The sequence below is a fragment of the Parus major genome, chromosome 6 (genome assembly GCF_001522545.3).
Source record: "Parus major isolate Abel chromosome 6, Parus_major1.1, whole genome shotgun sequence".
In the NCBI taxonomy this organism is placed as follows: domain Eukaryota; kingdom Metazoa; phylum Chordata; class Aves; order Passeriformes; family Paridae; genus Parus; species Parus major.
Window position 1 is genome coordinate 11,485,825 of NC_031775.1, and position 26,068 is coordinate 11,511,892.

At 39.8% G+C, this 26,068-nt stretch overlaps 2 protein-coding genes across 4 annotated transcripts in view; both read left to right on the forward strand.

Moving 5' to 3' along the window:
- The window catches only part of USP54 (ubiquitin specific peptidase 54), a 61,125-nt gene extending 45,096 nt beyond the window's left edge, over positions 1-16,029 (forward strand). The window contains exons 11-18 of one of the 3 annotated variants that reach the window (XM_033515567.1): positions 973-1,143; positions 5,084-5,215; positions 5,523-5,903; positions 6,934-7,168; positions 7,918-8,057; positions 9,063-9,236; positions 12,207-12,326; positions 15,915-16,029. In XM_033515567.1, the coding sequence (XP_033371458.1) occupies positions 973-1,143; positions 5,084-5,215; positions 5,523-5,903; positions 6,934-7,168; positions 7,918-8,057; positions 9,063-9,236; positions 12,207-12,326; positions 15,915-15,946 (1,385 nt within the window). In that variant the 3' untranslated portion in view covers positions 15,947-16,029. Of the gene's footprint in view, positions 1-972; positions 1,144-5,083; positions 5,216-5,522; positions 5,904-6,933; positions 7,173-7,917; positions 8,058-9,062; positions 9,237-12,206; positions 12,327-15,914 lie in introns of those variants that run through there. The other 2 variants (XM_033515568.1, XM_033515569.1) reach the window with 2 other exon arrangements.
- LOC117244635 (inactive ubiquitin carboxyl-terminal hydrolase 54-like) lies at positions 13,580-24,880 on the forward strand. The gene is made up of 5 exons (XM_033515570.1): positions 13,580-13,661; positions 19,679-19,797; positions 20,929-21,069; positions 22,556-22,742; positions 23,456-24,880. Exons 2-5 carry the CDS (start codon positions 19,723-19,725, stop codon positions 24,112-24,114), a joined length of 1,062 nt encoding a protein of 353 aa, XP_033371461.1. The 5' UTR covers positions 13,580-13,661; positions 19,679-19,722; the 3' UTR covers positions 24,115-24,880.
- The last annotated feature ends 1,188 nt before the right edge of the window (positions 24,881-26,068 follow it).

Here is a 26,068-nt window from a genome sequence, read left to right on the forward strand (position 1 = left end):
AGCACCTGGTGTGGTGTGGTTGTAGAGAGGAACACTAACTGATGATTTCAAATAACTGAAGTTTCTGACTTTGAAAGATCTAAACCCTCCTTAAATTTACTGCAAGACTTGTTCTCACCAAAAATGCAAAGTGCCCTCAAGGTCAGTGTTTGCAGTTAAACATAAGAATTACTTCCTTCTCTATTACATTTTTTTCTTCTTTAATTTCTCCACTGAGAAATGAGTATGAAACTAATATCCTGTGTATTAAGGAATTATATATATACATACACATATACATCACATATGTAAAATAGCCAACAGTCTTCAAACTGTTTCACTTACTGAAAGTGCAGGGAGGAGATTGCCCTTTTCACCTCCTCTAATGAGTTCAAGTATTACTCTACTGAAACTGAATCATGATGCTTCATACTTTTCAGTAGGGGATCAATGCTGGCTTCTTGAGAAGGAGCAGGTTACTTTTGCTTTAGATCAAAGTATTTCAGTACAAAGTTTATACCAGATAAGCTTTTGATTTGTAATAGATGAAACCTGTTAATTATTATAACACGATGTTCTTGTTACCCATATTAATATTTCATACTTAATTTTTTTTTTTAATTTCCCCAATGCAGTGTTTCATATTGTTGAAAATGAACAAAAATTTTAGTATGTACTAATGTGTACTTTCGGTCCAATGGATGTAGTTTAATTTTGTATGTTAAAAAGATTTGATAAACTTGGACTTGCCAAAGAGGAAGAAAGAAACAAATTTTCAGAAGGAATGACACTGTCTCCCTACTTCCAAAGAAGCAGACTTTTCCCATAATCTCTGGTGTTCTTGAATCTGAGTGGGTATCTTTGGTATTCAGTTTTTCTGTTAACTTCTGTATAGTTGTCCCTGCTCTCTTGTATTAGCCTTTCTTGACTTTTATAATAGCTGAAAAGGATTGAAATTTGACATTGCTTCCTTGACATTTCTTTATTCTCTAGGGAGAGAACCTTCCATCTCGAGTGATACCCGGACAGATTCCTCTACAGACAGCTATGCTTATAAACAGGCACACCATGAGTCTGTGGTCAGTCACTTCTCCTCTGACTCTCAGGGGACAGTCATCTACAATGTGGAGAATGATGCAGCTTCACAAAGCAGCAGAGACACAGGTAGCAGATACCATTACATCTGTGTACGATCATTGTCATTAGATAAGACGACTGCAGTGGATTCCAGTCTATATATACACACAATCTTTAACAGAATAGTGAACAGTATTTAATATATTGGATTTTTGATTTGTAATGAACTGTTGTCATTCACCAACAAAAACAGATTGCAAAGTCTTGGCTTCTGTAGACCTGTGTCTGGCCAGACAAGCATTTACGGATTTGTTTTTCTGTTATCCACAATACTGCCTGCTCTGTTATATAATTCTGTGAGCTGAGTCTGCACAGTCCTGTTGTAGGGTTTGGTCAGTGTTGTGTATGCTACTTACTCAATTTCAGGAGTTGCAGCTATCCCAAAAAGGCGCTTTCATCACCAGGGTCCCTCATACTTGGAAACTAAGGACTTTCTGTGCAAGTGAGTGTGGGTAGTATTTACTGCACCAGTGAGAAGCATAAGACAGTTTCTTGCTTGTGCCATGGAAGCAAGTTAAGGTGGAATATCCAGTGAGAAGACAGTCTGTATGTGTGTTCCTTTGGGCAGCTGAACAAGTCTGCCTGAACACTCTTTAGTTGAAAAGAGGTTAACTGGAAGTCTAAAGACTTGATCTTCTCAATTATTCATGGACAGTGTCCACAGTGAGTCTGTTTCTGCATACAGTCACTTCTGACATCACTTCTAAAAATGTAAAGTGCAAAAGTTAAGGTCAGACTTCTGTAGCATCAGAAAGGATCTGCTATTTCTATTTGAAAAGTTACTTTATTGTGCCATAAATAGACCTAAGAGTAGAATCGGCAGCTGTTAGGTTGCACCAGTGTCAAAGCTGTCAGACTGCTTTTTTTCCTTTTATTTGTAAAATTGTTCCTCTTTTGTATCATAACTGGTTCATTTGTAACAATCTATGGTACATCAAAATCTGAAAAAAATGCTTCAAGTTGATTTTTTTTACTATTCTTTCATTTTTCATCAGAGGTCCAAGTAACTGTAATACACAGGTTAAGATAGCCCAACAGTCCTTCCAGTGTTTTGGCAAATACTTAAAGCTGTAGGAACCAGTCACAGTCTTACTTAGAGTGTGAGAAAGATGAGAAAGTTGGAGCAGAAATTGAGTGATGCAGAAACAAAACGTATGTTTGTCTTCAGAGTACAAAGAAGACAAAATTGAAAGAACTAGTGGTATACTATTTAAATAGTCTGCAAAAATGGCACAGAGTTTATTGGATTAGGTTCCTGCTTGCAAAACTTGCCATGCAGAAGTTGGCAGAAAAGGAGAGTAAGGGGGATGGTCACAAACATTAAAGCATGAAGTTCAGCATGTAACCTTTTGTTCTGTCATTTTTAGTGACTTTATCCTTTTCTTTTTCTTTCTTCTCCTATTGATTCTATCCTGTGTTATTCCCTTCAGCTTAGCCCAGTTCTCCACCTAAATTCAGTTGTCCTTATCTTCCCTGATTCAGCCCTAGTTATGGTCAGTCTGTCCCCTTAGCTAGCCACTTGTCTGGGCATTTCCCCTATTTTTTTACCTACCCACTACCTTTCCAAAAAAAGTCAGTCTGCCAACTAATAGAACTGTTCTGTCATCAAATGGTGATCGGTGGGGCTATAAAGAAGCCATCCACACTGACCTGTCAACTGAATCGTTCTGGGCAAGAGCAGGATTCTTCATTTAATGGCCATTTACCCACTACTCCAGCCCAGAAAGTTATGGATCCTATCCCACATCATCCTCCGGGGAAGGACCACCATTGGGTTGTATGACCTCAGGCTCCTGGGTACTTCAGAATGGGGACAGAAGAGTGGCTGCAAAAGCCCTCTTTGCTCCTACCCACCTGTGCTGCTGAGAAAAATGTGCGTATTCTGGCTGCCCTATTCAACTGAGATTTCAGGGGGAGGGAGTAGAGGGTGTTCTGTCTTAACCCATTTGATTTCATTTTCTTCTCTAACATGTTCTTAGACACACAAACTCCTACAAAACCAAACTTTTCCTTTGAATATTGCTGTTTGCTTATGAAGCCATCCCAGGTCTGGAGGATGAGGTATTTAAGTGATGCATTCATCAAGAGTCACCTTCTAAGCATATTGTTAGGCACTCACAAGTCCTGGCTTGTTATTGTAGTGAATTTTTAAAAGGGAATGTTAAGCGTTAGCTAATATTATTGGGATTTTAATTCCTATATTCATGCATTATGTTGGATTTAGTCTTTGTTTCAGAGTGTCCAAGTAAAGAAAACAAATCCTGTGTCCTGTGGACTTCTGATTCTTGACATCTCCTCCATAGCTATTGTCTAAAGACAATGGGACAATATTTTCTGTCTTTGAAAGGAGGAGAAAATATTAATGCAAAGTTAGCAGCCCTCATTCTAAAAGACTGAGCAGGTGTTTATTCAATGCAAACCCTCAGCTAGTGTTAATAGCACTAAAATACTGTCAAATATTTTCTCTTACAGTAGTTAAGGATGCTAACCAAGCAATCTCTGTCAGGCTGGAATGTTTAACTAGGGAAGTTGTGCATGCTGAAGGGAAATGTAAGACTCTTCTGTCTTGAGGGGATGTGCTACAAGGATAATACTGTTCTTGGAGTTCCAAAAAAGATGTGGCAGTCCATGCTGTGAAGGGAAAAAAATCCATCAAAGCACAGACTTATGTTCAGTCACCAAAATACTACACATTTTTTATCTTCATTACCAACATTTCTCTTTTGCTTCCTTAATTTTTTTTTCTTTTATGTTGTCTGTTTGTTTCTAAAAAATTTGGCAACAAAATCATTTTTTGCTTTGTGAATGAAAAGGGAGCCTTGTGAAGCTTGCTTTTTATTGTTTGGATTCCTTCCTATTTATTTATTTTAATATCTTTGTAGCAACTGTAGTTGCAGTGAATTAGTTTTGTAACTGCTGAAGGTACAATTTTATATGTAAAATCTGCTTTTAATGTTGTTGATTTTTATGCTAGTCTCTAGAGCAATGAGAAGGCTCAGGCGGGCCAGCTATGTAGTCTGGGGGCTGTTAGACCACTATTTGCTATTAGGAATTTTCCATTCCTATCATCTTATGCGAGGTAAAAGTTTGTGATATAAAGGCTAGAAAAAAGTCTTTGTAGCTTATCATAAATTCCCTTCTTATCCTGCATCTCTGCTTGGGACTACTCACGTGAGTAAAGCCATGCGTGTGTTTGTGCTTGCAGGTTTAGGATTGTGGCTGTGTGAGAACCATACAATTAAGCAAAGGCAATAGAGAAAATGTGTGGTGTCAAATAGTCTTAATTCCTGTTTGATGTGAGGAAATAGGGAGTAAATTGTGTTCAAGAGAAAATACTGGCACTCAGACACATAAGCTGTAGTAAGGGAATGTTGTGTGTCAGCTGATCTATGTTCATGGTTTGTGCGTGTGCTCTTCGCTTGTGGCAGATGTGAATTAGCTAGCTTGGCCCTTGAGAGCCAGGTGAGGCTTCTTCACTGTAGACTAGGCTCACTCAGATTACTTAGTGTTTGCTACAGGCAAAGAGTGTAGATGAATAGTTAGTGCAGAGTAGCTGATGATGTGCAGTAATTTATTATCAGATGGTAACTTGTTCATGTGTTTGAGCCTTTATTCAACAGAGTAATGTCTGGCAAGCTGTTCTCAGGAGTTTCATGTTCATGATCATTGAAACTGACAGCAAGAAAATGGTGTCCTTAGACTATTAGAAAACAAAGCAGAGTCAGTCTTTTCCTTGGCCCATGGATAAGCTGTCATTAACCAGAGGTATTGGAGGGGCTGTATTGTTCTTTTATGACCTTAAAAATGGAACATCCTCTCCAAGACAGAACCAAAAACTTACCTAAACTTGCCAGTTAGTGTTGAAGTGTCTGCAATTCCTAAGGAGCGAGAGTCCTGCTGCTCCTAGCACAGTGAATACTTGATCTGAAGGCTCTTGTCATCTCTGCTGTGTTCTTCCTGCTTCCAGGCCACCTGACTGACAGTGAGTGCAATCAGAGGCATGTTTCAAAGAAGGGCTCGCTGGCAGACCGCAAGAGGAGTTCTAGCCGGTCTAGGCGGAAAGGAGATGAGGCTCAGTCATCAGGATACCATAGTGAAGGCAAGAGATGTTACTTTATTTTAAATATCAGTATCTTTCTGAATGTTTTTAATCTTCTCAGTGTGTACATACATTTCCCTCATTGTTTCTTCCATCTTTGTCTTTATTTGGTCCTCTCTTTGCTTTTTAATGTTTAGTTCTGTTTTGGTTAGATGTTTCTTTGTTTGTTTGGGGACTGTTGGTTTATTTGTTATAATTTTGTTGTTCTGGATTGCACTTTTCAAAGTCTGCATGAAGATGTTGCAAGTAGGGCAGCTAGTTTAATTGAAGTTATTTTTGTGGCTTTTGCTGTCTCCACAAACTGCAGGAGAAACCTTGAAGGAGAAACAAGCCCCCAGAACTGCCCCCAAACCATCCAGCAGCACCAGCAGGCTGAAGGAATTTAAAGAGACAGTGAGCAATATGATCCACAGCAGACCACAGCAGATTTCCCAAACCATCCAGAATTCGCCTCGCGGAGGGAATAGTGTGGATCAGGCAGAAACACGACCATCAAAAAGCCTGTCTGCACACGCTCGAGACTGGGAAGTGGAGAGTACCAGTAGTGAGTCTAAATCCAGTTCGTCTAGCAGATACCGGCCAACATGGAGACCCAAAAGAGAGGCTCTGAATATAGACAGCATCTTCAGTAAAGACAAGAGGAAACATTGTGGCTACACTCAGCTTAGCCCTTTCTCTGAAGAAGCAGGTAAGAGTTTGAGAAGATTTATTTCACTATGCGTGGGAAATGAAATTTTGAATGTGGAATTCCAGTCAGTGGTGAGTCATTTTTGTGAAGACTATATCCTGTGTGGGTATTCATATTGCATGTATGGTAATTCTGGTTGATTTCTGTGTGCTACATTTCCTCTAAGGAAAAATTAAGGGAAACAATACCATCTACCCTGCTTAAATGGACACAAGCTATGTTATTAAGTGTCCGAAGTTCATCCTTTGGAGTGAGCTTTTGTATTACTCTGGTTTTTCCTCTGGCTTATCACGGTATTTTCACTTCATGGCTTAGAGTATGGTGCAGAAAGTACCTTGTATATCAGTGTAGAGTTCTTGTGAGGAAAAAAGCCTGGAAGCCAGTGATGATTTATCTGGGAGGATTTTACAGCTATGAAGCTTGCACATGGAGACTTTGCTGGTTTTGACAGTTGAAAAGAATTGGGAAGCATAATGGAATATGTAAAGGGAACTTGAAGGGGAAGAGAACACACCTCCCAAGAAGAAAGAGAAGCAAACAAGAATTAAGTGGAAAGACAGTGAATTGTGTAAGGGAGAATTAAAAAAAACCAAGTTTTCCTGTCCTCTGTACAAGCCACAACGAATCATAAATGGCAAAATAAACAATGTAAAAAATGAGAGCATCTAAAATAGAATTGACAGAGTATTGGAAATGCAGTTGGATATACTGTAACATTATCTTGTACAAATAAAAATTATTATGGGGAAGAAAAGATTTTCATTCCAGACTTAACTGTTACCTCAGGGGGAATATGGTAGGTTATTCTGAAGGGGAAAGATTCAAAGATAAATTTGTGAACAGGTTTTTGCTTAAAATTGCTAGGAAAGCTGTAAAAGTATTGCATTTTTCTTGCTTAATATTGCAGGTTTTACACAAAATTAAGGATGGTGTTTCTGATTTAAACATAGTTGAGAAGCTAATGTATATGGATGTTTTGTTGGTATTGAAGCTTAGGTCTTCTACCAAGCTATGTTGTTTATCTTGACAGGTAAAGAACTTTCTGAGAATGAGGTGAAGGAACACAGTGTTCATGAAACAAGGTCAAGCCAGTCAAATGTCAGATACAAGCGTGGTGTGCTGGGCCGGGGCACCCAGCACCATATGGCAGATCAACATCCTCATCTAATACAGAGGATGGAGTCTGGCTACGAAAGCAGCGAGCGCAACAGCAACAGCCCAGTTAGTCTGGACATGCCCTTGTCTGAAAGCTCAAGCACCCACAGGTAGATTTCAACAAAATTCATGTTAGGAATGATCGAAGACTTGATTTCTTTTTGTAGTTACATAATGGTGTAGAATATTTTGCAAAACAGTGGTCCTAGTTTTACATACAGCTTTATTGGGACAGGGGAGAAATAGAGAAATGGGAAACTATTCTTCTCAGTATATTGATAACTTACTGCTAGTGAGAAGAGAAAAAAACAGGGCTTGAATACATGAGAAATATGGTCTAAAGTGATGCATCTGAAATAATTGTACCCTTAGTCTGTGATTTAAAGGCTTGTACTTGGAGTAGCTCATAGTCCCTTTTGTTTCAGTTAAACCATTGATTCATAGACACATGTACAAAATGAGAAATCAATAACCTTGTATAGAAATCTTTCTTTTCAGACATACTTGCAATATTTGTATGTAAAAATAAAAGTAGCACAATGTATTTCTTTCCTTGACTTAGGAAGCTTCAGGTAACCAAAAACTGGCACTGTTCATGGCCAGAATATGTAAGAATCTGTTCTGAACAACTCCTGGACCACAGTTTTAATATGAATTGCATAATCTTATGGAGGAGAATAGCATTACTGTCCTCCTTATTAACTTGCTCTTCCCCTGTTTCTCCTAAGATTTTCTTATGGTAGACTTCTTTTAAAATTAAATTAAAATGCAAGTGTGTGTTTGTGTGAATACAAAAAAAAATAGATATAATTTCTTCTGGAGAGATGAAATGGTAAACTATAATTATTTCTTATTGGAGGGATGTTCATATGAAGCGAGCAGGTGGATTTGTTCCCGCTTGGCGTAACATCCCAAAGTCGCACAGTAGCAGCATTTTGGAAGTGGAGTCGGCTTCATCAATTGGGAGCTGGACAAACAGCCCACACACCATGGGAAATGGTAAGATACACTTTGTAGGGGTGGTTATGCAAGGTAAATTGTATCGGAGTTTTTCTTTATTTTCTGGATGTTTATGTTCACAGGGAAATTATAAGGAAAGGAAAAAGTAACTTTGAGGAACAAAACAGTTTTATGAGACATAATTATAAGATTTACCAAAGGGATTGCAAAAAAACTTTGTTGGAATATTCCTTTGATCATCTTGCTCTGGCATGTCTTTTGTGTATTGACATAACTGATAAAATAAAGCTGTTTTTCCTGTTCTTGCTTATAACTCAATATTCTGCCATCAGTCAAAAATACCTTCCCAACATAACTCATAACTTAGTAGAGTCCTGAAAACAAGCTTGTAATTCTGTACAAAATTTGAAACTGTCAAAATGGTGAATGTTTTTTCACAAAGTGTTGGGGCTGAGGCTAAGCTTTTCTGCTTTTATATCATTCTAAGCAAATACTCCATTCCAGAGAAGGAAGGGAAAGGCAGCTGGGGAGACACTTTCTGAGTATCAGTAATAGTTGAACTGAGAATGAGAACAGATGGATTTCTGTTGTGTAGGATATTGAGGTGCTTTATTTTCCTCCCATTTTCATCCACTTTATGCAGTTAGATGAAAAAATCTCTCTTGGAATCCATTTAACTTCCACAAGCTAGTGATCTGGCTCATTTGACATAGCATTATTTACAAGTTAGAAACACAGTAAGAAGCCTCAAGATTTCATCATCAGTTTAGGGTTATTTCTGCCAGTGAATTCTCTCTGTTCTATATGCTTTTTTCATGAGTCAGTGAATCCATGGGCTGCAGGGGAGCTTGAAGCACTACTATAGTGGGTGGGCTTTTATAAGTAAAATTTAACAAAACAAAATTTATGTTCTACAATTCTGTGGTCTCAGACTGTGATTACCTAATGTTAATTTTCTTCTCCAGTAATATGTCCTTGTTTTTTAAGGGATGCTTTAAGAGATGTAGCTGCCAAAAATGGTTGGTTGGTTTGTTTGTTTTGAAGGTGGAGACATCTTTGTTCCTTTAAAGAGTGAGCTGGATGAATTACAAGAAGAGGTGGCAAGGAGAGCACATGAGCAAGAACTGCGCAGAAAAAGAGAAAAGGAAATGGAGGCAGCAATGGGCTTTAATCCCCGTCCCAGCAGGTTCATGGATCTAGATGAACTGCAGAATCAGGGTAACCTTTGAATGCAGTATATTTTGCAAGATGGTAGTGCTGAAGTTTTTTGAACCTTGGAAAGTAATTTCCTGTTTTAATTGCTTATGTGTGTCTCTCACCACATCCACCTCTCATCACAGTTTTCACCTTCAAGTAGTGAAATACTGTCCATTTCAAACCTTTAGAAAGTTAAAAACCTGTTTCATATTTTGACCAAATTTCTTCTTAAATGAGAAAGCAAAGTAATGTAGAGATATTTTTAATATATCTGCCTTGTTCCATTTTTTTCAGCGATATACACTGTTAATAGTATTGATACCTAAATTTAGCTGTGAGCCTTTAACCAGCATCTTGGAATGAGCAGGGCTGTTTGTACCTTTCAGGCACCTCAGCTCCACCTGCAGCAGAGGTGGTTCATAGAACCCATGGTGCTGTTTCTGCTTGATTTTAGTACCTCTGCAGCCCTAAGCAATTCTTGTTCCTGCCCTTGTGCTTTCCAGTCCTTATCCCTGCCTGGCTGTGCACCCACAGCACAGGTGTGGGGATAAGTTTGGCTGGATCTAATTGAAAATATGAGCTGAGTTTAGGTTGCTTATCTTTTCTAGGAAAAAAGAATTAAAAAAAAAATTAAAAACCAAATACTAAGTTTGATTATCTTCCATGACTCCTCATCTTTCTGGCAGGAGATGGCAGCAAAACAGGTTTAATTGGAAGGATGCAGCTGGAGCAGAGGGAACATGACAGGATTCACATGTAATACCTTTGTTTTAGCCCTGAATCTCCATCAGCCAGTAAGAGGATTCAGGAGAAAGGTGGGATAAAGTGCACTGACCCAGTCAAGAGTGACCCTTAAAACCTGCTGGAACACTTAAACTGGGGGTTGTTGGAGGGTGAGCAGAGCCAAGAAGAGTGAACACCTGGGCTCTGGTCCAACAAACATATGTATGATCAGGGTGATCCTACTGTGGTATCCTGTGTTGCCAGGCCTCCTGGCATCCCCTTGCTGCAGCCTCCAACCTGATGTAGAAAAGAGTTGAGGTTGCTGGTTTGCTGCTCAAGGAGAGGAAGGAGAGGGACAGCCCACAGCAGTGCCAGTTCTGGATGCAATCCCAACTGTGCTGTGCAACCTATAGCCATGCCAACTGCTCACCAGGCAGAATGATACTGTGCCAATGGCAGCTGAACAGTATGATCTCCATGAGAATGTCTGACTGGGAATGTTTGTTTAATTTTTGCTGACCATCAGTTATCCTTTACAGTTCTACTATGGCCTCCTGGTAACCAGGTGAAAAATTCTGATATACCAGAGTGGATGGATATATTTTTCTATTAGTACAGTGTTTACTTTTGTAACATACATGCCAGTGATTTAAAAATGGAAAAGTAAACCTCTATTGCTGAGCATGTTGTCTTCTCTGCTTCTCCTGCATGAAAGAAAATAGCATATTCTCCAATACTTTACCCCTCATTTTGATCTATTCTATTAATTGATGGAAGTAAAGATTGCTTAGCTTTTCTTTGTTAAAAAGAAAGTAAGCTAGACTAATACTTAATCAAAAAAGAATTTAGTACAATGTTAGTGGAGTTCAGATGCATTGACCTGAGTTCTAGGAAAGTCTTTTATTCCTTTTAAGTCTTTCCCCACCCCAGTAAGAGATTTAATGGCTTAACAGACTGCTGGACTACCTGGAAAGCTTGCTTGTATGCAGAGCTCCAGAACATTTGTGACTCATTTTCCCCTCAAGTAAACTGCTAAAATCATGCAAGGAAAACTAACTTTAGTATTCTGCCCTTGGTTACAAGCCTCAGTTGCTTTGATTTTGAAGCTGAATGTGCTGCTTGATTAAGTTACTGCTCTAACAAGTCTCACTTCTCTCTCCAGTACTAGCTTTTAATGGAAGTTCTTTGGGGTTTATGGTGAAAGAGTTTCTATTTACATCTGTGCACAACAGTGTTGTGGAGCAGGTCAGGTGACAGCATGTGTCATGCAGATTGAGAGAATGTAATTTATTGTGGGCTGATAAAGGTACTCACATACTCTTCCACAATGACAGAGATGTTCCATTAAAAAGACCCACCCCTTAACAGAGTAAAAGTCAAGTTTTATTTTCTGTTTTCCCTGCCTCATTTGAATATTTGCATTTTAGTATATAATTTGTGTAATGCCTAATAGGTGACACAAAAAAGTTTGGGCATTTCTTCCTCTCAGAAATGGATGTTATGATGCCAGGATGCAGTTTCTTTATTGTGTCCAAAATTATTTATCCTTCTCTTCTCCAGCACTGTTTTCTAAATTGTTGCAAAAGGAATTCTTGACAGTTGTCCCTTTCTTCTCAGCTTCCACCACCTTGTTTTTCAAGTTGCAAGACTGTTAGGTTTTTATATTCTGTATGTTACTTACAGCAGTTAAATGTATGCACTAGATTTGTTTGTAGAAGTATTTAATGAAGGCATTTATGTTCATGCTCAGCTCTGAGTTTTCTTCCCCAGATGTGTTAGTTGTTTCAGTTTGTTTCCATTCTGATGAAGAGATGGATGGATTTTGTCAGAAAACTTAACATACAATGAAAAAATCCTAATCTGGTCTATTTCTTTCACTGATACATTTTGGTTTACATTTGGTTCTAAATTTAATTTAATTTCCTTCTTGACAGAAGTCATTTGAATTGACTCTGTTCTATGTCTGTACCATCTTTTATACTTACCTGAAGTGTTGAAAATAATAGAATAAGCCAGTACAACTCTATCAACTGAAGAAAACTTGAGGGAAAACATCCATTTCACGTTGTTTTATTGTTTGGCTGTCAAGCATATCAGGGTGCTCAAGATGTGCTTCTGCTTAGGGAAGGTTAGGTGGTACAGTCTGGGATATGTGCAGCCTCTACAAGAATCCGTGTGTGGAAGGATTTGGTGATCACAAATGGGATGAGGGTAAGTGAGGGTTCTGCAATGAATGAAACCAAAATGAAGGGTGCTGCCCATTTGCAGGGAGGAGTGAAGGCTTTGAGAAGTCGATGCAGGAGGCAGACTCAATCTTTGAAGAGTCGCTGAATCAGGAGCAGAAGGGGGATTGTGCTGCAGCTTTGGCTCTCTGTAATGAAGCTATATGTAAGTAACCTTAACCGCCTGAGCTACTGCGCTTTGACTGTTTACTAATCTAAAACAGAGTCTGAAACATTACATCACATTAAGTGGTCAGGTAGTAGTGTGGAGGTCCAGCTGCTCTTTAGGAACATGCAGATAGAAAGAATTTTTTATTTTTAGAAGCATTCCCATTTGGGGGTTTTAGTCCTATTCCTCTTCATCTCTGTTTTTTCATGTTTGCATTCATTTTGTTGTTCTCTCCAGTGTAAGGTACTAGCAGCACTGGGGTGCTGATGTGCCCTTTTTGGTGCTAACTGGTGTGTTTCAGCAAGCACCTGTTAGGTGGTTCCCCTTGCCACTCAGTCCTCACAATTTTTGGCCGTTGTCAGGCCAAATTGCAAAGGCCATTAAGCTCCCCTGTTTTTCATGGAGGGTGTAGCATAGGAAGAAAATGGTAGCCCACTCTTGAGTCTTCTGGATTAGCAGAAGTGAACTATGCTGTACTTTAACTTCCATGAAGAAAAGAGCATTAGGACATTGAAGTGCTTAAATGCATTGTGACCTTTGAGAATGTGTGCTGCGTGATTTCATTTTATTTTTGGTGTTTTTCCATTATGACTGGCTGGCTGTCTCACCCCATGCTCCCCTCTGTCTGTGTAGAATGGCTGCAGACAGGGTGAGTAGCTCCTGTGCTGTTGCATTTAGAAACTGGCTTTTATGGACTGCAGAATAACAGGTGCAGCATACAGCTGTGGTGACAGCTCTATTAGCTTTCATTCCAGCAAGGAATCTCAAATCCCAGCTGGGTATTCCTGCACACAAAGGGAGTCCCACATATGGAGGATGCAGGAGAAGAGTACATGACAGAATGAAGCATCATTGTAGTAGGACTGGAAAGAGCCTGTGTGAAGAGATGAGAAATTGGGTTAAAACAAGGATATTGGTTTTTTTTTAATTTTGGTTTAGTTTCAATTAATGTGTTTGTACACCTGGCTAAGCTGAATGTGCATTAATGGAAACAATAGCATCCTTGTGAGTTCTTTTGTGGCAGTATTTGCATGGTCCATGTTTTTTGTTCCTGCTGCATCTTTTTTCTTTTTTTTTTTTTTTTCAATTTTATTCCTTTTTTCTGTTTGTTTTCTGCTATGTTTTCTTTTGCATTTTAGCTAAACTAAGACTTGCCATGCATGATGCCAGCGCTAGCACTCACAGCAGAGCCCTAGTCGATAAGAAGCTGCAAATCAGTATCCGAAAAGCCCGGAGCCTCCAGGATCGCATGCAGCACCAACAGCCACCGCAGCCGCTGCCTCCGCCAGCCTGCCTCCCACCCCAGGGCGGCACCATGGCCCAGTCTACAAGGTAGTGCGAGTACCACGCCTAGGCACGGACCTGGGCTGCATCTGTGAGCAGTGCAGTCTGGAAAGAAATAGCAAACTATGTATATATTGCCCGGATAGTCCAAGTCCTACTGTGTTACACCTATTCCTTTCTTCTCTAGGTCAAATCCTATTATAAAACAGTCAGCTACCCCATTTTTCCCCCTCCCCACCACCCTTTCTCCCAGTCTTTCTAGAATAGTCCAATGTGCATGTGTTCAAAATGTGATCTGTGACAGAGAATTGTAGCAGTCAGTGCCTGGCAGCATTGATGTCTCATGCACCAAGGGAAAAAATACAATAGACAATAATCTGGCTAAAAAAAGTGGGGATACGTTAGGATGAAATGTGACTGTTTATAACCAGGACCAGTTTCAGGACTCAGTCAGTAAAAGACTCCACTGCAAGTCAAATTTTTGCTGTATTTGCTTTTATGTTGGTAATATCAGCCAGTGTGTTTAGTGTTCTGTAGTTTGAAAAAGGTCAAGTAGACTGATCTTTTCTTTCTACTCCACTTCTCTAGTGGTGCACTGGTACAACTCTTGAATCCAGATCCTAATCCTGTCACCTTGACTACTCCATCGTTCTTCATTTTCTTTCTGTGCTTCCCAGCATCCTGTAGCCTGGCTTACCAGCCCTCCTCAGTGTCTTTTCATGATTCTTTCTTCCATACTGACTTTAGCTACAGCATAATTAACTCTCTGCTATAACTGATCCTTTCTTCCTACCCTCTTTAGCATGCAGCTTAATCCTTCTTTCTTCCCATGCCATTCCCTCCTAGCACTAGACCATCCCTACAGACTATTTCTTGAACTGTTATTTTTTCCCCTGTCCCCTTTCTCACATGTTATATTACCAGAAGCATAGATAAAATCTCAGATGAGAATCCATTTTCTGTTCCTTTATGTAAAATGCTGGGTACAGCTATATACAAACCCATTTAATTTGCACATCTGCCAGACTGTAGTTCATAACATTCTTTTCTTTTCCTGCAGTACCTGAATTACATGTAATGAAAGCTGATCTTGTTGTCAATCAGGGGTCCATTATATTCTCTCGTACAGGAGAAATGCAGAGCTCAAATTAGGCATTTTGGCAGATTCTAAGAAAATGAAAGGCACTTTCTTAACTAGTTTTGCTAATGCTAAACTCACTCACTGCTGCTCTCTGAAAAGTGTTACTTTTGCAAAAAGTTATATCCAACCAAATGTTAGTATTTCAGTCAAAGAAAAAGAAACTCTATTCATAGCCAGAGTTCTGTACTCCAGCTTTGATTTAAATAACATTGTAGACAGTACAGAGTTTGCGATTCCTCACAAATAATATTCTATTGCTACACACAGTAACTAGGTCTTCATGATAACTTTCATTCCATGCATCTCAAGGAGGAAACAAAGCAGTGATTTTACAGTTGCTTTAAGTTTTCTGCTGGAGCTGATGTAGCCTCTCATTTTCTCATAGGCGGTGGACTTAGTACTGTTAGTTCTGTCTGTATATTAAAATGCTAGCTAAATGCAGAAAAATGCCAGGGACATGTATGACCCAAGAATATTACTGTCTTGCATTGATACTTAAAGGAATAAACATTATTTTCTAGAAGTGTGCTTGGGATACAAATTACTGCAGAATAATAGTTATGTATTTAGCCTGAACTTTATTTAACATTTTGGATAAATATCTCAAAAAATGAGAATATGAAGATGACATGAGAAAAATTTCAACATGTTCTTCCATTTGTCAAGTCATTCTTCATGAAGTTGACTGGAGACAGGGGACCTTATGGAAATACTGTCAGTTCATGTTCACATCACACAAATGTCCAAAGTATTTTAAAAGATACTCAAGATGTTACTGTTGAAAACAGTTATTTTAATTTAATTTATTTTATATAAATGCTGTTCTTACTCTTCTTACAGTTATCCCTACTCACATACTCAGTGTGCTGGTTGAAATGCCTCTGGTGCTGTACGAGAATACTTCACATTGTATTTTTTTCTAATTGTAGCAAAATACTCTTAAAAATATGAAATGGATTCAGTTAGATTGTTAGAGTAGGAAAACAAAGTTAGATGCAAAGGACTAACATGAATGTGTCTATTGAATGAATGCAAAGTCTTCATCAGAGTACAGTGAGCAAAGTGTGTTGAGTTGTGTGTCACCTAGTGCAAGGTCTGTACCCTAGGAATAAACATAAGCAATGACTACTGCTAATCATTTACTCTTCTGTGTGTTTTAGTGAACAGACTGGCCCGCTCCAAGTACTGCTGAGCCAGGAGGTACCACTGGAACCCAACAAAGAAGTGGAATTTGGGTCCAGTTCTTTCTTCCACCCACCTGCTTCCTGCCATGAATTGCACTCATCATTATATCCAGAGTCTTCCTCCTTGCCCCCTTCTGAAAGCAATCCATCCAACAGGATCTCTCCAAACTTCCAGTCTGCTTCTGCTGATTTTCATGACCAAGTTCCCTCTTTTCCCTATAGGCAAGGGTTGGCAGAGAGGTCTGCAAGAACTGAGAATGATGCCCACAAGAGTGGGGAATTTGCTGACACGACAGCCACAGGGCTAAAAGACTATAGGGATTGCTGCAGTAGCAGCAAGTTAGAAGAGGTTCATAACATAATGCCTGTTCTCACACTTCAGTATCAATCCAAGCCTAACACAGTAAACTCTGGGTCTTTGCCTACACTGTTTCCCTGTCCACATCCACCACAAGCAGCTGAAAAGGACAGCCAGCAAAGTCCTTGTTCCAAACTTGCAAGCTCTCCAGTGCGGCCCAGCATTGATCACTTAGGGGCCTATCATACAATGACCCCTGCAACTTCATCCCCTACACAGCAGTGCTCCTCGGATCCTTTTCAGAAAAATAAGTACTACAGAGCAAACAGCCAGGAGATTTTACTACCCTCACAGGGTGAATATGGCTCAGCAGACGGTTGTAAATCTGAGGCTTTTAGTACAAAGGGACATGTTCGCTCCTTGGCAGAGCAGTTTCAGAAAATGCATGCAGTCTCCCAGAGAAAAGGTACTCGTGAAAAAGACTGGATTACTGCAGTGTGTCAGGATGAGAAGTCTCCAAAGTTAACACAAAAATCTTTCATCAACCACTCATCTTCTGGTTACAGACAGCTAATCCATCAAAACCAAGAAAACAAAAACCAGTCTTCTGAAAAATTACACTCAACTGTGGATATTAGGGATGGGGTAGTTTCTTTGAAGGGTTTTAGTGCCCAACATGTTGCTTCTATGAGTTTTTGTTCTCGCAGTGAAGAACTGTGTAGAAGAGGTGGACAGAATATAGCAGACCCTGTACCCTACGTGGAAAGGCACTGTCATGATGGAGGAATGAAAGAGGTGGATAATGGAGCCGCTAGTAGCGTGGTTGCTTCTATGCCTGTGGACCATTGGGTGAATAATGTTACTAGGTATTACAGTTCTCAGAAGGCTAATAAGAATACTGAATGGCTTCCTGTACCTGGGAGGAGTCCACTCCTTTCTGATCAGAGAGCAGTTGGAGATGACTTGAGCAGGATCCCAGTACACCTGCATCCACAGTGGAATCAAGACACAGAACAGGAGCTCTCAGAACTGGAATCCCTCTATCAGACTAGTCTGCAGGCATCTCAGGCCACTAGGCCTTTCTTGGGAAGACAGGACAGTGCTAGGTATCCATTTGACCAATCAGGTAAGAATGATGCAGTTGTATTTCTTGGTTGACCCGCCTGTGTACTCCAGTGTAGGTGAAGATGCATTTTCCAGTCAATTTAGTTAAATGGGTATTAATTTGTGCACAGATGCAGAAAAATTCAGGTTGTAGACTCTGAAAACATTCCAGCTAACTAGAAAAAGCAGTGTGATAGCACTGCCTGGGGTGGCTGCAGAGTAGCTGTTGATCATGGCAAACATCTGTTAAGAGTAACACAGAAATAATTGATCCTGTTCTCAAGTCAGGGAAGCTGACTTGAAGGGAGCTAGCTGCTTATGTCAGGCTGATGAATTTTGCTGTTTGAAAGTCCTACATTCCATCTGGAATTTATGAAACTATTGCTATGCCTGATGTTAATGTTCTCCACATTGGTGAATTTTAACTAATTGTATTGTAGTTGAGAATTTGATCTGTATCTGGTTAAGGGAAATAACTTACAAGTTTATCAAGATCTGAGAATTGAACCTATGTTTTGCTAAAGGCTGCCTAAGTTCTGGAAAATTACTTGTGAAAGCAGCACTGCAGGTACATGAGGAGCCATGAGACTTTGTGGATTAGTTGGTGCTGAGAGAAAATGAATAGATTCCATCGATGGGGACATCCAGCTCTTGCTGGAGACGTTTAGTTAGAGTCTGATGACAGCAGTCCAGTTCCACTTAAGTTGATCTAATCTCCTGCCTGAGACAAGGCAACCTTTTTTCTCTGCTTCACAAGCGAAGCAAATTTCTTTATAACCTGTGTCATAGCATTAAAGCTATGAATTTTCTGGTTAAATACAAGACAGCCTGAAATTGGATGGGTACCAAAGTGACACAGATATAGCTGTACACATATGATATATATTGCAGTACATACACAAGAAAAAATTTTCCCTGCCCTGCACCCATGGAGGTGGAGCCTCCATCATTCCTGACAGTGTCCGACCTGGCTGTGACCAGAGCAAGTATAGTAGTGAAGTCTTGAACAGGTTTTTGTTAAACAGCTTGAGTTTTCTCTGGAACTCTTGTGTCTTGCAGTCCACTCACAGCCCAGTTAAGACATCGAAATGTGGCCATTTACCATTTGTTGTCCTTTTGGTTTACTTTCAGAATTAGGCAGGATCTGACTTCACAACTTTGCAGATAATGTCTTGCATGGGCTTGAATCAGAAGGTCTTATGTGTTCCTACTTAGCTGACTGATTTTGGAAATTCTTTCTGGAAATCTACCAGCATAAAGCCCAGTTGCTTTAGTGGTAGCTGGAGTTTCAGAGTTCTGTCATCAAATAACCCATTTCTTATGCTGACTTTTCTCACCTATTTTCCCATCACATATATGACATGAGATACGGATATTCTTCTTAAGTGAAGTTTGTATTTGAGATCGTCTGGTTTTCTGTAACTCTCAGTTGTTTCTTCCCAAGTTCTGTGAATTCTGTATAAAACTGAAAAGTTTGAACCAGTGCATCTATTGTGATGAACTGGATGAAAAGCACCTGAGTTTGGTCTAGGACTGCTCATTCTTTCTTTTAACTTGGATTACCTATTCATTTTCAAATGCTGTTGAAACTTTGACCCATATCAACTTGTTTTGTCAGATCTTTGCATTCATAATCATCGTGAAAATTCCTCTGTTTCATTAGAGGGGCTTTACAGCACAGTTGAAGCCAAGACTTGCTCTCCAAATGCAACCACCTCAATGCAAAAGAGGTGTTGTTATCATCATATCACCTTCTTCCTTTATAGAGGAACTCCCTGTGGCCGGTTTAATTAGGCCATTGATCTGTCTATTCCATGAGAAAGTTCAGGATTGTAACTGGTTAATGGGGATTGCCCTGAAGTAATTGTAGCAATCCTAGTTAAAAAATAACACCTATAACTATTTAACCAGGACAACAAATGGCTGAGAAACTGTAGCATTGAATGGGAAGGAGTAGGTGAATGTGGGGGAAACCTGAGGCTGACTTGTTTATCCCAAGTAACTTCCTTCTGGTACCTGATTTTCTAGCTTTTTGGGCTCTCTAAACAATCTTACCTCTGTATCAGACAAGTGTTGGTGTGCAGTTAAATCATTTAAATCTTAAATAGTTCAATTAATTGCTCCCCTGAAGCAGCAGGGAAGTAGGCATAGTATCCTGATAGACTGTCTCCCCTCAAAATGTTGGGTGTTAGCTGATGTATTCTTGTTCCAGGGGTCTGTGACTTCTTGTTCTGTGTGTATAGTCGCTCTGTCTTTGCTAGAGTCAGACCTGAAGTAGTCAGAAATGTGTCATAACATGCAATCAGGTGTTGAATTTAATCAGTGTTTTCCTTCCCAGTCTCTGTGAACCTGAGTGTGAGGAAGCTGCCTGCTACAGCTGGCATGGGTCTGTCGAAAACCCCAACAGCGGAGATCGAGCGCAGTCTGTGTGGATCCACTGTTTCTTCTGTCTCCAAGGTGACATTTTGGTACTTAAGATGTACTAAAGGGGGAAGGGCTCACCCTGTGCAAGAAAGAATTTACAGAGGGGTAATCAAAGTACATTATGAAAAAGATACTGGGGTCACTGATATTAATGTTAGAATTTTAAGTGCAGTCTAGCTCAGGATTAGCTAGCTAAAATACAAGTGACTCATGCTACATGCAGTCAAATGATCTAAATGCTGGTTTAGAGGAACACACGCCTGAAAACATTAAGATCTAGACGCTGAACTTAGTGACATGAATTCCCTTGCATCACAAGTGATGATAACTGCTTCTTAATTTTATCACTTGCAGGTGCACAGGCTCTTTTTTTTCCATCGTGTCACTATGTGTTTTTAAAGTGGGCGATAATTTGGTATTTGCTACAGTTGGTAGTTAGTCACCTCAGAGTGGGAGAAGATTCTTTCTCATTTTTTACTGGGAAGAAACTATTTAAATAACTGCCAGTTACATATCAATGCCTGTATATGAAGATATGAAAGTATTTTCAGGGGGAAATGACATTTCCTGTATTTCTGTTTCTGTATTTCTATTATTTCTATACTTGTTAAAGGGAGCTCAAAATCTGTTCCCTTATAAAACAAAAGAAAGATGGAGTAAACATTTCCTTTGCTAGCATAAGATTAACAAGCTTCCAGCATTCATCAAATAATCCTAGATTTTTTGTTGTTGTTGTTATGAGAAGAGTGTAATACTTTATTGTAAAATGACTGGCGAGTGCAGCCATGACTATGTTTCCAGGGGCAGTGATGCCTGTTGCAGCAGTCAGTCATATAGGTAGACTCATCCCACTAAAGATATTTTGTCATGGCTTTAGATACTTATAAATGAATATATCTCATTTAGACAAATCAATCTGTGTATATTTACTAAGGGAAGAAAGACTATATGGAATAATATTTTTAATCAGCAGATCCAAACAGACCCATTTATTTTAAGTTTTCAAAGTAGTACCTGGTTGAAGTATTTCAGGAAGAAAAGGTCATTAAATATCATTGAAGTATGCTCCATTATATTTCTATTCATCTGTTGCCTATAATTATACAAAATTGATATTATGATAATATGAAAAGCCTTGTCTGAAATATGTGATATTGTCTGCAGGTCACATATACCAGAGAACATAGCAGGGAACCAGAAGAGGAGGAAATATACAGTGCAGAGAATTTCCGTCGCATTGCTCGCAGTCTCAGTGGGACAGTTATCTCAAACAGAGAAGAGACCTTGGTCTCTTCTCACAGTTTTGTAAGTAGAATGATGTACAGCTTTCCAAAGAGCTATCATCTGTTTGTAAGGTTGCTGTTTTCTCTGTCAGCATTTAGTAGTTAACAAACAAGACAGAAGACAACTGAATAATAAGCCATGTTAAAAGCCTGTCTTTTTTCTTCTGTCTTTGGAAGAAGAATGAACTTTTATATAAGTAGCAAAGCCGTCTTCTTCAGGTGTCATTGCAGAGTAGTGGCTGCTGCAGCTGGTAGGTATGTCAGCTAACATTACTTGCTGAATGCAGATGCAGAAACAATCAGTATAAACAGTTTTTTTTAGTTGATTTAAACTGTTTTCAAGAAAACTTCTCATACACCTATAATTTAAAAAAAACCCACCAGTACCAATATGAAAGGTTCTGCTCTCTTGTAAGTTTATTAACCAAGTAGTATTTTTAGAGAGTAAAAGTAAACATGGAAGGGGAGGCAATTCAAGACTTGGTGCAGACAGTTACATGGAGAAAATAACTAGAAGTAAGGGGATTGATCTTTCCTTTGTCCTCTGTGTTAAGTAGTCTTAGATTTAACAGTGTCAGAAAAACAGTAACAGTAACAATGTTTAGCAACATAGCTAGATATAATGTCGAGTTTTGCCTTGGACTGAATTTTTTGCAAACTCAACTTAAGCTTTTGTTTGAAACCAATGTGTAATGGGTGTAGAAGAGTCTCAGTTCCAAAATCAGTTATTTATAGATAGGTTGGTCCAATTACACCTCTCTACCCTAAACTAAGTGTATGTCAACTTCAAAGAGTTTGCTCCTCGGTATACTTTAGGTAAGGGCTCTGACATACCTGGAAGTGCTGGCAGAAGCAATAAAAAACCTCTAGCTGTCCAAGACATGCTCTCTCTGCTAAGGCTATATCCCCACAACACAAGCAGCCAATAGGATGATTGTGTCTTACTACTCTTCAAGTAAGGCACTCTGCTCAAGTCTGTGATGGTTTGTTGTTGTGCCATTCAGCCATCCCTGCTTTTTGGGGTAGGTATCTTCTAACAGAGGGAAATGGTATATCACAGGTAAATACTTCAGCTGTGACAGGTAAATCTGTTCACAGTCTGGAATCAGAGCTTTCAGTAAAGGCTGCTAGAAAATAGAAAGGAAGAATTAACAATACTCTTTCATGGATTGCGTAGCATACCATTTCCAATGCTGACTGGCCTGACATGGTTTTGTGTATTCAGTTTGTCAGCCAAACCTCCAGGAGTGGTTTGTGTTTGTTTTGACTTTTTCTTTTTGGTGTAATTCCAGTCTAATGATCCTAAGTAGCCCACCACTTCAGTAAGAGCCTTACTGGATTGATGCAATTTTTATTTGTCTGTCTCTTTCACGTACAGATGCATGTTTTTGTTCCAGTGACTCATCCCTTACTTCCCTGGATCAACACCACCTTTGCTTGTTTCAACCCAACTCTGTGTTTACTCATCATTTTATGTTTTGTTCTTCTCCTTTCTCATTTTATAAAAGGAAGCACCAAATACGAGGAAAATGCCAGTGGACACCAGCCACCGTTCTTCCAGCTCCACTTCCCTTCCTTTCCCCCATGATCCTCCTGTATTTCCCTTTGATCCCCAGCACAACCCAAACCAGGTGCAGCACCCACCCCATGATGTACTGATGCCCAGCATGGGGGGCAAGGCACGTAAACTGTCAGGTAATAATCACAGGACTTTTCATCCTTCTTCGTGATCAGAAATATTGCTGAAGTACAGCTTCTCAGTTCTTGTCTCTCATAATGGAGTTTCACCATCTGCCTGAATTCCTCCAGAAATCTGGAAGGACAAATCATGATTCTTCTTCTCTGCCCTTCAGAATTTTTCTGTGATTCTGTGCTAAATGTGCATAACCAAAGCCAATAACCTTTATGGAAACATTATGATGGCTTTATATAAAATCTTACCTATATTTTTGTCAGTTATTTTCTTTAATGTAAAAGTAGCAGTAAGACCCACCACCTTGTTGCCATGTATTAGAATACTTCCACAGGTTACTAATTCCCACAAATCACACATATGCCAGTAGAAATAACTACTTCCTGCATGAGAATTATTTTCCTGTGACAGCATCAAAACCAGTTCGTTCTACCAGCCTTGGAATACTTTGTTAGGCTCCTCTGTGATGAAACAAGGGGCTAGTAAAGAAATCTGTGACAGCAGCTGCAGTAGGATAAGGAGAGGAAATGCAGTGAGGAAAATGAATGCTGGAAAAGGTACAGCTAGGTTTTATTCAGTATTGCATGTCAGCCAATAAGTGGATGTACTAGTGATTTCATTGTTCTTCTGTCACCTGCTGGCCACAGCTGATAGTTCAGAGAGGATGAAATAAAAAATTATAACTAAGGAAACTTCTTTAAAAAATTTATTTCAGGAGATCAGAAGAACATCATCCAGAAACTTCTGGTTATGCCTGACAGGGGTGAAGCTTTCCAAGGTGAAGACTACCCAGGTGTGGCACTGAGCTGTGGGAGTCTCCCTTGTGTACCCAAAGGCACCCTCTCCCAGGGACAAAAGCCTCTTGTTAATTTGCATTTAGGAGGCGGAGCATCAAGTGTCTCTGGCCGTTTGCTGAACACAAGTTATGCCGCCGGGCAAACAGCCACATTACCAGATAAGCGAACAATGCTCTGGGGGAAACATGCTGGCCAGCCAGGCAAGAGTTTACAGGAAGGCTTCCTCCAGCAGCCTTCACAACATCCCATGCATGAATCTCACACCATCGGTTGCAGACTACCGGCCAGCACAGACTACAGCACTTTAAGAATACCACGTGAGCCTTCTTGGGATCCCGGTGCTTCTCAAGGTTGTCCTGTGCCCCCCTCTTGTGTTAAGGCCCCGGGTCCAAGGAGAGTTGATATGCCTCCAGAAGAAGACTGGCGAGAGAACAGCTACACCCCTCAGCCTGGCAGAAGGCGAATGCTGCCAATGCATGCGATAGATGGGACTGTTTCTTCTTCTTCTGAGGCACACAGAAATATGCTGGCTCGAGCAGCAGCAGCTACTGGCACCATGCAAAATAATGGCTGGTGAGATCCCATCCACTCCATGTGCCCCAGTACACAACTCTGTGGACTATGGTTGTTGCCAGAGTGTGGATTGCATGGAGACAGAAAACTCTTTCAATCAGTATCTGTGCCAGTTTTGTCTTAAAATGTAGCTATACAGTATGTGGAAACTAATTGCACTGTATTTTGTTTCTGACACTACTGAACTTCTGTCTGGATGGGGAATCTTAAGTATTCTAGTCCTGGCCTCTCCTAGCAAACAAGTGCTATAGGAATGGTAATTGGCTTACGGGTAAGTTCAGAAGCATGCGCACGTTTTGAAGGAAGATGGCAACTAACAAAAGGACATTTTTAAGGACTCTTTTTCATGAAATGTAGCTTTGGTAAATTCTTCACAAAAAGAAACCAATCCTTTTGTTTTCTTCTCCTCCATCTCTCCTGTTCCTTCCTAGGGGAAAAAAACTGACCCACCTTCCAGGTTCCAGTAAACTGCACTGGACAGGTGGCAGTTAGTAAAGCAAGCACAGTTTTCCGTGTTTTGAGATCTCATACAGAGATCACAGCTGTAGTAGCTGCAGAGGAAGTGACAGGGGAGACATTGTTCATCAGTAAACCCCAATTTTCTCCACTTCTTTAAAGGAAACTAATAATGCTTCAAACAGAAAAGACTGTTAATGCTGCACGCTTAACTACACCAATGTAAACACAGAATAAGTTTAACTATTTTAGTGTCAAGCATACTTGCTTTTGTAAGTATTTTTCAAATAAATCTATGAAAATAGTTCTATTTACCTGTCTGTGGTTGAGCTTTCTTTTCTGTTTAGCTTTACTCTTCAGTTGGCTGGAAACTTCTGATTAATTTTCTTACACGTGAACAAACATAAGTAAGTTGTTTATTCTAGTTCGTTAACAAAGTTCATTATTATCAAGACTTAGATTGGGAGGACATGCCTAATTTTGACTCAGGACTTGATGTGTTTCATTACTACCCAGCAGTTAAATTTCTCTTCATAATGGAAAATAAGTGTCCTTTGAAAAGTATTTTGAGACTGACTTGTTTTAAGGGAAACGACTATGTCTATGCAGGATGGTGGTGTATGCAGGTATACAGAAAAATCATTCAAAATTGTTGGTGTGGTGAGAAATGTTATTTTAAACACGCTTGCACTCCTGGTCCTGCAGATGTTTTCTGATGTGGTGGTTCCTAGGTGTTCAGAAGCATGGGGGGGTTCTGTTCCATGCTTGTCCTGGTCCATGGTTCTGTTGGGAGCAGGACTGGAGCTTTGGCAGTGCCAATGCTGGTGGAATGCCTGCCCTGCCCTGCCCCATCCCTGCCTTGTCATTCACAGTGCTCCTGCTCTGTGACACAAAGGGCTTCGCTCTCATTTCATGCTTGGCTTGATGGAATCCCATCAGTTGTTGCAGTTTAGCCTGAGATTGAGCCTCATTCATTTCAGTTAGTGTAATTTGTCAGTTTCTTGTTCCTAAATTATCACTTTTGCTCCAGTTATTGTTGCAGTCTCCTGTAACTACATTTTACATTTGGGATTATGTTGCACACTTCTTTGTACTTAACTGCTCCACTAGCAGCGGTTACCAGAACGAAGCACTCTGTTCTCCCACCCCTCTATTCCAAAAAAACCTTCATGATTTTTGATTTTTTTACATAATGGTTTTGCCAGCTTTACTAATTTTCTGAATATGACCAAATGGAGTTTATATTTTGCTTGAAACAACTGATTCAGCTTTCCCAACAGATAGAGAATTGCTAGTCCCTCGTGGCACAGCCACCTTTGTTTTCAGCTTTTTGATACCTTCAGCAGTTGGTGAAAGCTGCAGTAGTCCCAGGATGGAAATGAGGACATGGTTAAGTATTTGACACTTTGCTTGACTACCACTGTAAAAATTCAGATTGCAGACTGAGACTTAATAGTCTTGATAATCTAAAAAAAACAAGCTGCCAAAGTAAAGTACAAAGT

What these genes read in the sequence shown, in the direction of transcription:
- LOC117244635 (XM_033515570.1), top strand. Translation starts at nt 19,723, where the DNA reads ATGGGTCTGTCGAAAACCCCAACAGCGGAGATCGAGCGCAGTCTGTGT. An exon ending in CTGTTTCTTCTGTCTCCAAG is followed by an intron (nt 19,798 to 20,928) that starts GTGACATTTTGG and finishes TATTGTCTGCAG; the next exon opens with GTCACATATACCAGAGAACA. An exon ending in TGGTCTCTTCTCACAGTTTT is followed by an intron (nt 21,070 to 22,555) that starts GTAAGTAGAATG and finishes ATTTTATAAAAG; the next exon opens with GAAGCACCAAATACGAGGAA.